Below are 12,428 nucleotides of genomic sequence, written 5' to 3' on the forward strand. Positions count from 1 at the left end.
TGTGCAGCCTTCCACAGCACAACCCAAAATAGCACGGCCACACCAGATGCAGAGCGGCCACATTTTGTTGCAGGTGATGTTCTGATTGGTGTTGACGTGTGAACATATGATGCAGGTTAATGTGAGAGCCCCCCAGTGCTTGAACACGTCTTGAAGGCTGGTATTTTAGAGCACGCAGAAATAAATGAAATGTGTTGATAGTTTACCTCAGCTGTGCTAGTGGTTGTGATCACATGAACATTAGATGATGTCCCGGGGACATCAGTTACATTTTACAATGGAGGGAGGGAATACAGGTGGTTAAATCCTGTTTGTTGAGTTATCCAAGAAGGGTTTAATCAAGGGCAATTGGACTTGGTTGAAGATACTTCATCATCTAAGATGCTTTATCGTGACTTCTAAGTATCTTCAACCAAGTTCAGTTGCCCTTGATTCAGCACTCCTTGCCTAACTATGACCTGGATGACTGAGAATCTTCACCCACAATCTATTTTGTTGAGCGTTTTATCTCCCATTCTCTCTGTAATTTCCTTTCTCTCCACCTCCTTTGACGCATTCTCTCCCATCCTCTCCTGGTTTTACTCTGACTCTTTCCTTCATCCTCCTCCCTCCACTGTCTCTTTGCCTATGGTCCTCTGTCTTCTCTCCTTTTTCTTCCCTCACCCCTCCGTCCCTTCATCTGCAGCTGCCACATCTGTTCTGTTTTCCCACCAAAACTCATTGCATGGGTTTGGCTGCGCTGTCTCTCATATGAGCGATGCAGCAGACATGCTGTTTTTCCGAGGAGTTGATGCTTGACTGCATCAGGCGTGTGTGTGTGTGTGTGTGTCTCTCTCTCAACTTATAGAGCAATCGTGTAGGGCAACGTTGCTGTCAATGGTAATGATTACTTCCGTAATCCCCTTCCCCCCCCACTCCCCGCAACATTGCTCAAGAAGTTGCCCCGTGTATCATCAGCTTAATGGAGATTCCTGTTCATCCTGTTTCTTTTGGTTGTGGTGAATCTGTGTCTCTAGGCCAGAGGAGGTTCCCCCGGTGTTGACGCTCCTCCCAGACAACATCCTGCAGGTCTTGCGCCACCAGCTGCTGCAGTGCGTCCAAAAAGCTTCTGATGGCCTTGAGCCTGAGCAGCAAAACCTGGCTCTGCTGCTGCTCAAGTTCCTTATCATCATCTGCAGGTCTGGACAGTAAACATGCACAAATAGCATAACTACTGTTGTGTTGTACTGTATTGAAGTGTGTATTTATGGAATATCCTTTGAAGCAAGTAACGGTTGTCTTGTTCTGTATGTGTTTGTGTGTAATTGGTTGTTTCTGAAAGGAACCTATCCAACGCAGAAGAGATTGGCACTTGCTCTTACGTCAATCACATCATCAACATGACAACACTCTATATTCAGCAGGTCTGACTCCTCCCTGATCTCTCTGTTTCTCTCTGCTCAGCAGAACATGGCCCCCAATAAATGGGTTGAGGCACAACATTTCCAGTTTATTTATTAAATAGTAGTTGAATGGTTTACTCATTTTGGAGGAACATAAATGCCGACGTGACATCTGTGCCATTCTGCTGTTTGGCACCAGAAAAATAAATCAATGAAGATACATTTTTAATTTTTTTAAATTGTTAATTACCTTATGTTGGATAGATTATGTAGAAATAGTCTGAATGAGACACATAATAGCAAGTGTGAAGTGGGTCTGTGCGTTTGGTGTTCCAGCTGAAGAGCAAGACCAAAGAGAAGGAGATGGTGGACCAGAGCCAGGCGGAGGAGTTCGTCCGTCATGCGCTAGCATTCTGCGAGAGCCTCTATGACCCGTACCGCAACTGGAGGCATCGAACGTGCGGGTAACATCCAGCAGCTAGCTTTGCTTTACAATAGCATAACAACAAAAAAGCTAACTATTTCTGTTGGCAGTGTTTTTGTAATAGAAAAAGCTTATTGAACACTGAACACTAAACTGGATATAAGAAAAAATAAAATTTGTAGTTTTGCTATGTAAATAATTTTGAACATGTCCTAAACTGTAGCTTGGAAGTTAAACTTTTGCAAACATGCTTGGTTTTAAACTCATGTTTATTATTCCTCAACCACAATTTGCAAACATCCTGTCCTAGTGTTGATTTAAGCTGCCAAACAGGAATGATGGGCTATCAAGACTACCAAGTAATGTAATGTACAAAGAACTGTATGTCTCTGCGAAGGATCCCTGTAGAAAAGAGACGGCGTTAACCAGCCGAGTACGTAACTTGAGGACAGAGAACTGAGCAGCTCTCACAAAAGATGCTGTGTTAGCTTGTCATGGTTGCCAAACTAATTGATAGTTCAGATTCAGAAGAATAAAGTGTATCGTATCCTGTTTGCATTGCATGCTTGCTTGGTTTCATCTCATATCTCATATGAACTGTATGTGTATTTTTTTCCCCAGGGAGCAGCTGGGTACAGTGGAGAGGAGCAGACAGAAGTACAAGGCAGCTCCGCTCACTGTTGAGTTTGTTCCTTTCTTTTACCGTAAGTCTCTTGTTTTTCGCTCTACTTCTCAGTCCGACTCTCTCTGCATGTGCAACACAGTGTTGGTAGCATTCTGGAGAAAATGTGTATTAAAATGGGTTGAGGTGTAAACATCAACTGCACATGGTACTGTCCTAAAAACAAAAAACACTGTATATGGTCCCTAATTTGCATCTCCTGCTTCAGTAGCCTCCATGGGTGTGAAGGAGGAAGCAGTCCTCTGCAGCACAAAAGCCAGCTAGTGATCACAGAAGCTACGAGCTCTTATGCCGTCACTCTCTCTCCCTCTGCCTCCTCCTCTTTCCTCTCTGGGTCCAGTTGAATCCACTCTTTGTGTCCATGTGCTGTTTGCCAGTACGCTGAGATGAGCCGATAGTGAATGGTGTCTGTCAAGCCACTTCAGCTACGCTGGCAGCCATTTTGAACAAATACTCCCTTCTGTACTGTGTCATGTGTGTGGCTGCTGTGGTTTGGCACCAAAGATAAGACCCAAGGCCCAGTTGGACAGACTCTGTGTGGTGGTGGTGGTGGTGTTGTTGTCTTGTTATGTGCAAAGTGTATAGGAATACTGTAAGAAGTACATTTGATAAAGAAAAAAGTCCATTTCCATTTTCCATTCATTAAGCTCATTTATATATTAAGCTCAGTTGGATACTGTTGTCATTAGGGTGGTCCAGTGATAGTAGAATGTAATTTAGGATGTGCTGACAGATGAGTTAATGGATGACTGGGGCTATCATGACCCAGAGGTTATTAGCAGGACTACCACATGCCTGTGTGTGCTAACTGCCGTCCTATCTTATTTGGTTTGCAGATTTCATTGAGTTTTGTTGAGGCGTGTCTGTGTCAGTGTTTTGTTTATATACAAAAATCCGGCAACTTCAACTGTTTGTTGTGAGCTCTAATTTCATTTTGTGGTTGTGTTGTGTTTGCATAGCTGCCATCACGGCTACCGATCAAACTGTGTGTGTGTGTGTGTGTGTGTGTGTGTGTGTGTGTGTGTGTGTGTGTGTGTGTGTGTGTGTGCCCTTGTTCCAGAGTGCTTCCAGGAGAGCGAGCACCTGAAGGAGAGTCTGAAATGCTGCCTGCTGCACCTGTTTGGAGCTATAGTAGCTGGTGATCAGGTAAGCCTCTGGAGGTCACAGAATCTTAAGTGGCACAGGCTTGATTCCCTTTATAACTTGTGTGTCCTTATCAGCTCTTGCTGGCCACAGCTGTATTAAAAGAGTGTATAAAGTTGCACCACATGCAATCAATCCAATGAAACTGATCATAGAGGGTTTCTTTTTCTTGGACCATTAGACATGGGCATTGAAGTAGTATTCATGAAACAACGATGACTACTGTGTTGTGGTGGCTTTTTTAGGTATTGTAACCTTAGGTATTGTTAGGTCTTTTTTTTGTTGTTTCATATAGCTTTTAGTCTTTATTTTATCATGGTAAAAGTCATACAAAAAGACACATACTTTGCATGTGAATATCAGTTCAGACTGTGACAGCTAAAATTCGACACACGACCCAACACTCTGGGGCTTGTTGCTGACTCCTTTTTATAAATTATATTTAGTCAATAAAATGTCACGTTTTTTAGCTTATGGTGGGGAGTTTCTGTTAGTTGTCAAAGGCCGGCGAGTCTTCTGTTCTCCTTATCTTGACCTAACCCCTATCTCTTTCTTTGTTTCCCTCTCTGGCAGAGGAATGCTCTGTTTGCCATCTCTCCAGCCACAATGGAGGTGTTGATGCGGGTGCTGGCTGACTGCTCCTTGGGTAGCTGCTCTTCAGATGAGGGCGAGGACTGGGACAGTGAGGCACCCGACCGGAAGGCGCTGCTGACTCTGGGCTGCCTGCGGGAGGTGGTGCAGCGCCTCCTGGCCTCAAGCTCTGACCAGCGGCAAGTGGAAATCGCCTCGGTGTTGGAAAACTACTTCAAGCTGCTCAACTCTGACCCGGCGGCTGTCGTTGCTGCCCAACAGCAACAGCAGGCCAAGGGCCGAGTGCCAACACTGGGCCGACACTGGGAGAGCCGATTTGTGGCGCTGCAAGTAAACATGCTAGGTAGGGTCTAAATTGGCAATAAAAGCATCCAACAACACATAATGTTATTATTTTGAGGTCTCCTGTTTTGTTGATTTCATGATTTTGCATTCAGGGAAGCCAAACTAATTACTTAACTTATCCCACCTTTTTTATTTCTGTTTGTGTTTTTCTTTGTTTCTGTCTGTGTCTCTCTTTCTCTCCATCTTTGTCTCTCCTACTGTTTCTCAGACACTATCAGGGACATGTTCCTGTGTTCAGACAGGCCAGTTCTACAAGCAATCTTCCTCAATAGCAACTGTTTTGAGCACCTAACACGACTGCTGCAGAACAGCAAGGTAACAATACCGGTTTTTCTATCTACATTTAACCTAAAACGTGTGAGAGGCTTGATCTGGTGTTTGATGATTCTGAGGTTGGTTTCTTGCTGGGTAAAATTGAATATTATTCCTAATTTATTACAGTAGTTGCACTTAATCATTTCGTGTATCTATTACTACGAGAACCTAAGCCTGTAGTTGTAATCTCATATGAGTAGAACATCTCCATATATATAATATTTGCCCCACTGCAGTCTCTATTTATATAGAGGTTTATTATATATTTTATGACATTATCAGTTCTAAAACATAGTTTTTATTCTTTGATACAATGACTCACTGTGTAGTAGTGTAGTACAGTTTGTTTGCAGTTGTGTTTTATTCTGTAAAACAGGAGAAAAATAACAATTTTTGATGAAAGGTGTATATAGAAGGTTGTTCTATTTTAGATAAACTCTCCTCTGGTGGAAAAAGTACTGAGATCCTTTGCTTGCTTCTGAAATCAGTTGTAGTGAGGTCAAAAAATAAAGTAGCATTTAATGGAAACCCTCAAGTAAATGACCAGTACCTCAAAAGTGTATTTGTACTGTACTTGAGTAAATTTTTAATACTGAAACTCTCCAAGATCATTTTACATGTTTGTAATTTAGAGTTGGGGATTGGTTATTTACCTCTCTCTGTTTCTGTAGTTCTGGTACTGTATTCACAAAGGATCATTTAGGACTCCTCCTAAATGGCACAAAAAAAGCCAGCTAAGACTTTCCTTTAAGAGCTTCTCACAAAGAGCCACTTTTAGTAAGGAACATGGAGAACTCCCAAGCTAAGAGGAAGAGGCAGGTTTGACCCTGTTGCAATGGATGACATCATGTTTTTTGAATGAACTGTGTGTCTACAATGATTGGTTCACAGGTGACCAGTCAGGAAATTATGAACACGCATAAAATATTTTGATGTCGTACATGAATAAAACAAAATAATTTACTTGAAGAACAAATGAGCCATTTTAGTGTTGAAATGACAAAACACAGGGTTTTGCCTGTAGGTTCTTCTAAAATGATGTGTCACAGAAAATATCTTGAATCCTGTTCGTCAAGTCCATAAAATTAAATTGTATTCGTTTCATAAATCCAAAATGCCTCCTTTCTTAAGAGCTGGTTAATCAAATTACCCCCTCTTGGATGATGTTCCACTCTTTCAAGTAGTCAACCCATGTTTTTTCTTTTTCTTCTTGTAGTGCCCAGCAGTGGCATAATCCATGTTTCCATTTCTAATGGTAGCCTTATGCTCAGCAACTCTCAGTTTAAGATTGCGTTTTGTTTGGCCCACATTCATTAATCCACACGGGCATATCAGTATATAAATGCCACATGTAAAGAGACAATTAATGAATTACTTTATGTTGTATTTCTTTGTTTGAATCATTTGTCCTCCTCTAGACCTTTGCTTCAAGAAATATCAGAGATATCATTGTCACATTTATTATTTTAAGGAACCTACGCAAACTATGACATAAAATAATTAATTAATTGTCTCTCTAGACGTGTCATTCATATGTTATAAGTTTCAGTGTCAGAAGGAGCATTTTGCCCACCTTGCATGTTTACCTCCCCACAGCAAGGCTGGATCACCAACACCCCTCCACACAATGACCCCTGCTGAGGGTCATGGCTTTTAACCTCTCACCCTCTCCTCCACTTACAACATCTTTCCTCCCCTTCACCATCCTCTGATGCTCCCTTGTCTTCATTTTCTCTTTTTTAATCAACCTCCCCACATGCTATGTTGACATGTTGCCTGTTGTGTGTCAGCTGGTTAATGCTAGGTGCACGGCGGCAGACAAGGACCAGAAAGATATAACCAACAACAGGTTACTGACAGGAGAGAGGGACACTCAGGTACCGCCGAGAAAGACCCACCTCTCCATACCTGACCCCCATAACATTCACCTACCTGCCCTTACCCTCACCTGCTGCCAAGTCCCACCACCCTCACCCAACCAGAGCCACGTGGCCTCTCCACAGCAAGACTCTTTCACTGCTTTGTCCCAGATAATAATTTGTAATTGGATCATGTCTTAACAGAAAACTCACTGAGTCATTGGACTGTCCAACTGTTGGCAGGCAGTACACTATAATTCGTGTGTGCATTAATTATTTAATACATTCTTACAGTTGTACCAGCCTGTTTTGAGATCTGTCTGTTAAATATGAAGCTACATGCAGGAGTCAGATAGCTTAGCTCAGCACAAAGACTGGAAGCAGAGGGAAACAGCTAGCCTGGCTCTGTCCAAATGTAAGAGAAGCTACCTACCAGTGCTATATCTTGGCTGGGGGCAGTGACATCAAGACTTAAGGAAGTCACTGAGCCTCGCCAAGAAATCTAGTTCAAACTCTTCTGTCTAACTCTGCTTAAATTTGCAGATGTATTTAGATTTACGTTAGACCAACGGCCAAATTTTGGATCCGTGTATGACTATTATTTATAATAAAGTTTGAGGGCAATGCAAATTACAGGAGGGCGCTGGGAGATGGCCTTGAAATACGAGAGAAACCCAGGAAAAACAGAAGTATTGGCAGGTATGCTCCATTCTCTATGCTAAGCCAAGCAAACGGCTGCTGCCTGTAGCTTAATATATAATGAGCAGATATGAGAGTGGTATCGATCTTCTCCTCTAACTCTTCTCCAGAAAGCGAATAGGCAGTTTCCCAAAATGTCAAACTATTCCTTCAACAAAATCAGATCATGATGCTATAAACCCCACCCATCTGGTCCGTGGTTAGAAGGTTATAACAAGTTTAGCTAGTCCTATCACATAGAGATTTCTCAAGCATGTACTTGAACTTAGAAAAACAATAAAAGACGGTCTGAGGCCTGAATGGTGTAATGTCAACCATCAGTCAGATCTCTTTCACTGAATCATCTCGTGCACAGAAAGGGCACTTGTTCCCCTCAGATTATACCAGCTTTCATTCACCCTTTGTACTTTTTCTACTCACAGAGCCACCTTTTATAGGGTATAATCCCTCCATTGATCTGGATAATGTGAATACAGGTGGACAAACTAGTGCAAAGACACACATCACTGTGCCTCTGTTGTTTTGCAGCTGTAACCTGATGCGAGGGCAGATGCTGCAGCCTGCTTGGTTTTTAGACATCAAGCTTTTGTTTCCGCGCTCACCTGTAGGACTCTAGGGTAGAGCTTAGTAGGTAAAATCAGTGTTTTAGGTCCTTTACAGCAGAGAGATTTAAAAGTAATACATATGTAATGAAAAAACACCAAAAATGAAATTTCAAATGTGCTAAATGGCCGGTTCGCATTGCAACTATGCCGTCTTGCTGTGGAGTGACCGCTTTTCCTCTTTCGCGGCTATGTCATTATATTTATTTTATTGCCATTTTCAGTTTCCTCACGCCTCCTCGGCCCTCCTCCCAATCCCCTCCCCTACACGTTGTCCTGGTTTTCTGCAGTATACTATGGGTTCCACTGGAATGCTATCACATTGGCTTGGTGTGTGTTCTCACAGAGTTCAGTGGTTTGATGTGATCTGGACTCGGTGACGATGATCTAAGTGTTTGATTTTTGCCACAGTCCCTCTCCAGCTGGTCCAAGACACTCTGTAGGATCAATCAGTCTACAGCTGCATGTTTTATCCTAATGGAATAACAGGTTCAGTGACCCAGAACCTGTTGGACATGAGCAGGACAGAGCTGGATGGAGATTTGTTTGTTTTGTTTTCATGGTTTGGCTTGCGTTTTATGGGTTGCATGCGTTTTGTGAATGTGTATCTGTGTGTGTGTGTGTGTGTGAGGAAAAAGAGTGAAGTACTTCTTTGTGGCTGTCTGTGTGTGGAGGTGACCAAGCCCTTGAGAGCTTCCTGCTCCAGTCAGATCATCATGCTGTTAAAAGGATTGTCTTGTTCTTTACCTGGAGCAGAAAGACAACACTTTCCTTATCTGCACTTTAACATCTGCAGTACAAGCTTTGATGCCAGCGCCTACTGCAGCGACCTAACCATCATCAATGATTTTTCAAACACACTAATTGAATCAAGCTGCTAGGCCTCTAATTAAGTCTCCCTTTTTATTCCTCCAAGAGTGTTGCATGTTGTATTTTAGTGCCTTCAATAAGTTGATCATTTTAGCATTGCAAACCTTCTATATTCTGGCTTTTAATTGTATGCATGCTTGTCACCTTATAAAAATCTGTGAAGTTCATCTTAAATAAGACAGGATTTAACTGTCCAATCATCTGTTATTACATACTCAGCCCACTAAAAGAATAAGTGAGTAGCTTTAATGCGACTGACAAGTCTGATTTTCCTTCAGGTGTTTCAAGGGCGACTAGATTCCCTCGCTGTAGCAACCATCAAAGCCCTGACAACAGTGATGCACAAATCACCAGCTGCAAAGGTAACGAGGACACAAATACATGCATTTAATAACAGGCAATATTTGTTGTTTGGGTTGCAAAATTCCAGCACTATTAAAGGTTGAAACTTGGAGAAAAAAAATAATAAAAATGAAGGGGAAAAGAATAATTAAACCTCCTCAATTAGCATGCTCAATCACATGATAACACCTAGCTAGCACAAATTAGGCGAAGGTGTTAACTGCTGTAAATATAAAAAAGATAAAGTGCATTCACTGTGAAGATATAATCCAAATTTACCTGAAAGCACTGTGCATGCAGAGGGTTGTAACTGTACTGAATTCCTCTTTAATGTATGGAAGAGTGCGCTACTGAATGCTGTGCATGGTTACAATGCAATTAAATGGGCATACTTTTAACCATAATGTGCCATAAGACCTGTTTTATTATTTTAAAAAGTAAATCCAGACCGATTAGATCAAATGAAAAATAACAGATTAAATAATCAAATATTGTCTATGAGATATAAAATCATAAATCTGTTAAAAGCTACAGATTGTGAACTGTAATCTATTACACAGTTTAGTGCTGTGACAGCAAATGTACAGTCACCATTGCTTGCAAATGTAGACTTAAGAACAGCGAGAAGAGCATTTTCTGCTGACCTCACTGTCTGTATTTTAATTGTTTTCCGCTGCCCTGCAGGAGGTGTTCAAGGAGAGGATTGGTTACAATCACCTGTATGAAGTGCTCACCTCACTCGGCCAGCCGTCACGAAACCTTCTCAAAGAGCTGATGAACATGGTGAGAGAAAGATTCCATGTTTCTTGTCCATCTATTCAACCCCCTGTATGCATGTTTGCCTTTTTGTTTGTTTGTTTGAATGATTTCAATCGACTGCTCTTTAATCCACTGTCTGTATCTGTGTGTATTCTGTGTCCTCAATCTTTGTTGGTGTTTATGTTTAATTCTCTGTCTATGTGTGTAGGCGGTAGAGGGGGAGCACACCTCAGTGGGGCTCCTCGGCATCAGTAACGTGGAGCCCTTGCTGCTGCTGGTCCAGTGGCTTCCAGAGCTGGACTCTTCGGAACGGCAGCTTTTTACAGCCGACTGGCTCCGCCGCCTCAGCTGCCTCAACCGCCAGACCCGCGCCACCTGCGTCAATGCAGCCATGGTCATGCGAGCGCTGGCTGCCCTGGAGGACCACCAACGGCTACACCGAGCTTGTGCTGAGAGCCTATTGGGGCTGTTGGGCTCACTGGGCTCACAGTCCTTGAGCGCCAGGGAACTCTTGGGACTCCTGCGCCTCCTCAGGCCTCCAGAGTCCACTCAAGCACACCCTTATGTAGGTCCTGCCCTGAGAGCCCTCCTGACCATGGTACGGAAGCAGGGCCTGGAAAGTGCCATGCAGTACTTTGACCTGTCCCCCAGCATGGCTGGCATTGTAGTTCCGACAGTGCAGCGCTGGTCAGGCTCTGCCTTCAGCTTTCTCGCCTGGTTGTCACTAGATCAGGACCAGCTGGGCCCACCCAGCAAGGACAAGAGGAAGCAGCTCTACAGGTGAGAGGAAAACAGATGAGATAGACAGTGAAAGAACTGAGGAGAGAGACTTGCTAAACTGTTGTCCTATAATTTACCCCGCACAGCTTTTTTACCCCAGGAGGGACGGGGTTTGAGGCCTTCATCAGCTCAGCTGGTGTGCTGGTGGTGGCTGTATGCACGAAGAAGGAGTATGTCACAGTCATGCTGCCCGACTACTGCTTCTGTGACTCTCTGTGGGTGAGTCAGATCAGTTGTTCACAAAAAATTACGGAAAGGGCCGTGCCACTAAAATATGGAAGTGTAGACAGAAAAAAGCAGCTTAAACATAGAACACAGTTGGCCAGAACATTGTGAATAAAGGTCTGGCAACACTGATGGCACCCTAGATTTAGAAGATTACAGCTTTTTAGGCTAATGTCTTGTAGACTGATTACAGAGAGCAACACTTTTTAAAGGGATTAAATTCTGTCTGAACTTCTGTTTACAGCACAGCATCGGTGTGGTGCATGTACCAGGAAAGAGGCCATTTGGACAGAGTCTCGTGTACATCTATGTGGATGGACAGCAGAAGCTGTCTGCACCCCTTAAGTATCCCACCATGACAGAGGTGAGACCTGCAATTGTTTGGAAATTCACCAGCTTGATTGTGTGTGTTTTCATTCACTTAATCTGCCAGTGCTTCAAGTGACAGTGAAACTTCTGCTTAATTTAGCAAGGCTGTGCTTTTAACACTCCCTGTACAACAGCTGTGAGGCTTTAGCAGGCGTTGCAGTAAGCAGCTGTCATAAATCTAAACCTATCTGAACTGGTAACCTGCAGTTTGCTGTTTCTAATGTATTTATATGTTTATTAGATATATTTTATGCTCATCATGCACGTTTTTCTTTGTTCACTCCCCAATCTTAATATGTTGTCCTCCACCAACAGCCATTCATCTCTTGTTGCATCGGCTCAGCTGGCCACCGGACCACCACTCCCCCGCCCTCTCAGATCCCAGATCCTCCCTTCTCCTCCGCCACCACACCCACCACTCGCTCCTCGCTGGGCGGCATCCTGTCGCCGCAGACCTGGGGGGGGCTGCTGGGTGGGAAGTCTGAGTCTGTGACTAAGCTCATCTCTGCAGGGACCCAGGACAGCGAGTGGGGAAGCCCCACCTCCTTGCAGGGCCAGCTGGGGAGCGTCATGGTCTTCCATGAACCCCTGCAGCCCAACCACATAAAAGCCATCTTTAGTGCTGGTAAGTAGAGGGAGATGGGGTGAGAGGAGGAAGAAGAAGGAGATTTAGAAAAGAAAGTATAGTGGCATGAAGGAAGCATACGGTTTGTTAGAACAGTGTGAGCAATGAATATAAATAAGACCAGCATTAAAGATGAAAAATTCACATGACAGAATTAAAACAGACTCCAGACCAGAGATTGAGTAAAAGTAAGCTAAAAACAATGTTTTTGTTCTGTCCTAAATTCTCACTCTCCTTCTGTCTTCTACGCAGGTCCAAACTGCATCTCTCCATTCAAAGCCCAGGAATCAGAACTCGGCGATCTCTCAACCAAATTGCTGCTGCACTACTCACCCAAGGTGATTGGACCACTGCGGCTACAGCCATTCCATCTTAAAGCCTTAACAGCAGCCACATACAGCGTGGGGTGCAGTGGA

At 43.4% G+C, this 12,428-nt stretch overlaps 1 protein-coding gene across 3 annotated transcripts in view; it reads left to right on the forward strand.

The window, feature by feature from the left end:
* nbeal1 (neurobeachin-like 1) overlaps positions 1 to 12,428 on the forward strand; it is a 47,551-nt gene that overhangs the window by 12,145 nt on the left and 22,978 nt on the right. For 2 of the 3 annotated variants that reach the window (XM_038717594.1, XM_038717603.1), the window contains exons 4-18: positions 1,017 to 1,178; positions 1,322 to 1,403; positions 1,719 to 1,846; positions 2,428 to 2,510; positions 3,549 to 3,634; positions 4,205 to 4,565; positions 4,776 to 4,882; positions 6,673 to 6,759; positions 9,191 to 9,274; positions 9,939 to 10,037; positions 10,222 to 10,793; positions 10,880 to 11,012; positions 11,263 to 11,382; positions 11,703 to 12,012; positions 12,265 to 12,350. In XM_038717594.1, coding sequence (XP_038573522.1) covers positions 1,017 to 1,178; positions 1,322 to 1,403; positions 1,719 to 1,846; positions 2,428 to 2,510; positions 3,549 to 3,634; positions 4,205 to 4,565; positions 4,776 to 4,882; positions 6,673 to 6,759; positions 9,191 to 9,274; positions 9,939 to 10,037; positions 10,222 to 10,793; positions 10,880 to 11,012; positions 11,263 to 11,382; positions 11,703 to 12,012; positions 12,265 to 12,350 — 2,500 coding nt within the window. The remainder of the gene's footprint in view (positions 1 to 1,016; positions 1,179 to 1,321; positions 1,404 to 1,718; positions 1,847 to 2,427; positions 2,511 to 3,548; positions 3,635 to 4,204; positions 4,566 to 4,775; positions 4,883 to 6,672; positions 6,760 to 9,190; positions 9,275 to 9,938; positions 10,038 to 10,221; positions 10,794 to 10,879; positions 11,013 to 11,262; positions 11,383 to 11,702; positions 12,013 to 12,264; positions 12,351 to 12,428) is intronic. The other variant, XM_038717613.1, reaches the window with a different exon arrangement.

Source organism: Micropterus salmoides, unplaced genomic scaffold (genome assembly GCF_014851395.1).
Source record: "Micropterus salmoides isolate LMB-PRFRI ecotype aquatic unplaced genomic scaffold, ASM1485139v1 Ms_hic_scaffold_1, whole genome shotgun sequence".
In the NCBI taxonomy this organism is placed as follows: domain Eukaryota; kingdom Metazoa; phylum Chordata; class Actinopteri; order Centrarchiformes; family Centrarchidae; genus Micropterus; species Micropterus salmoides.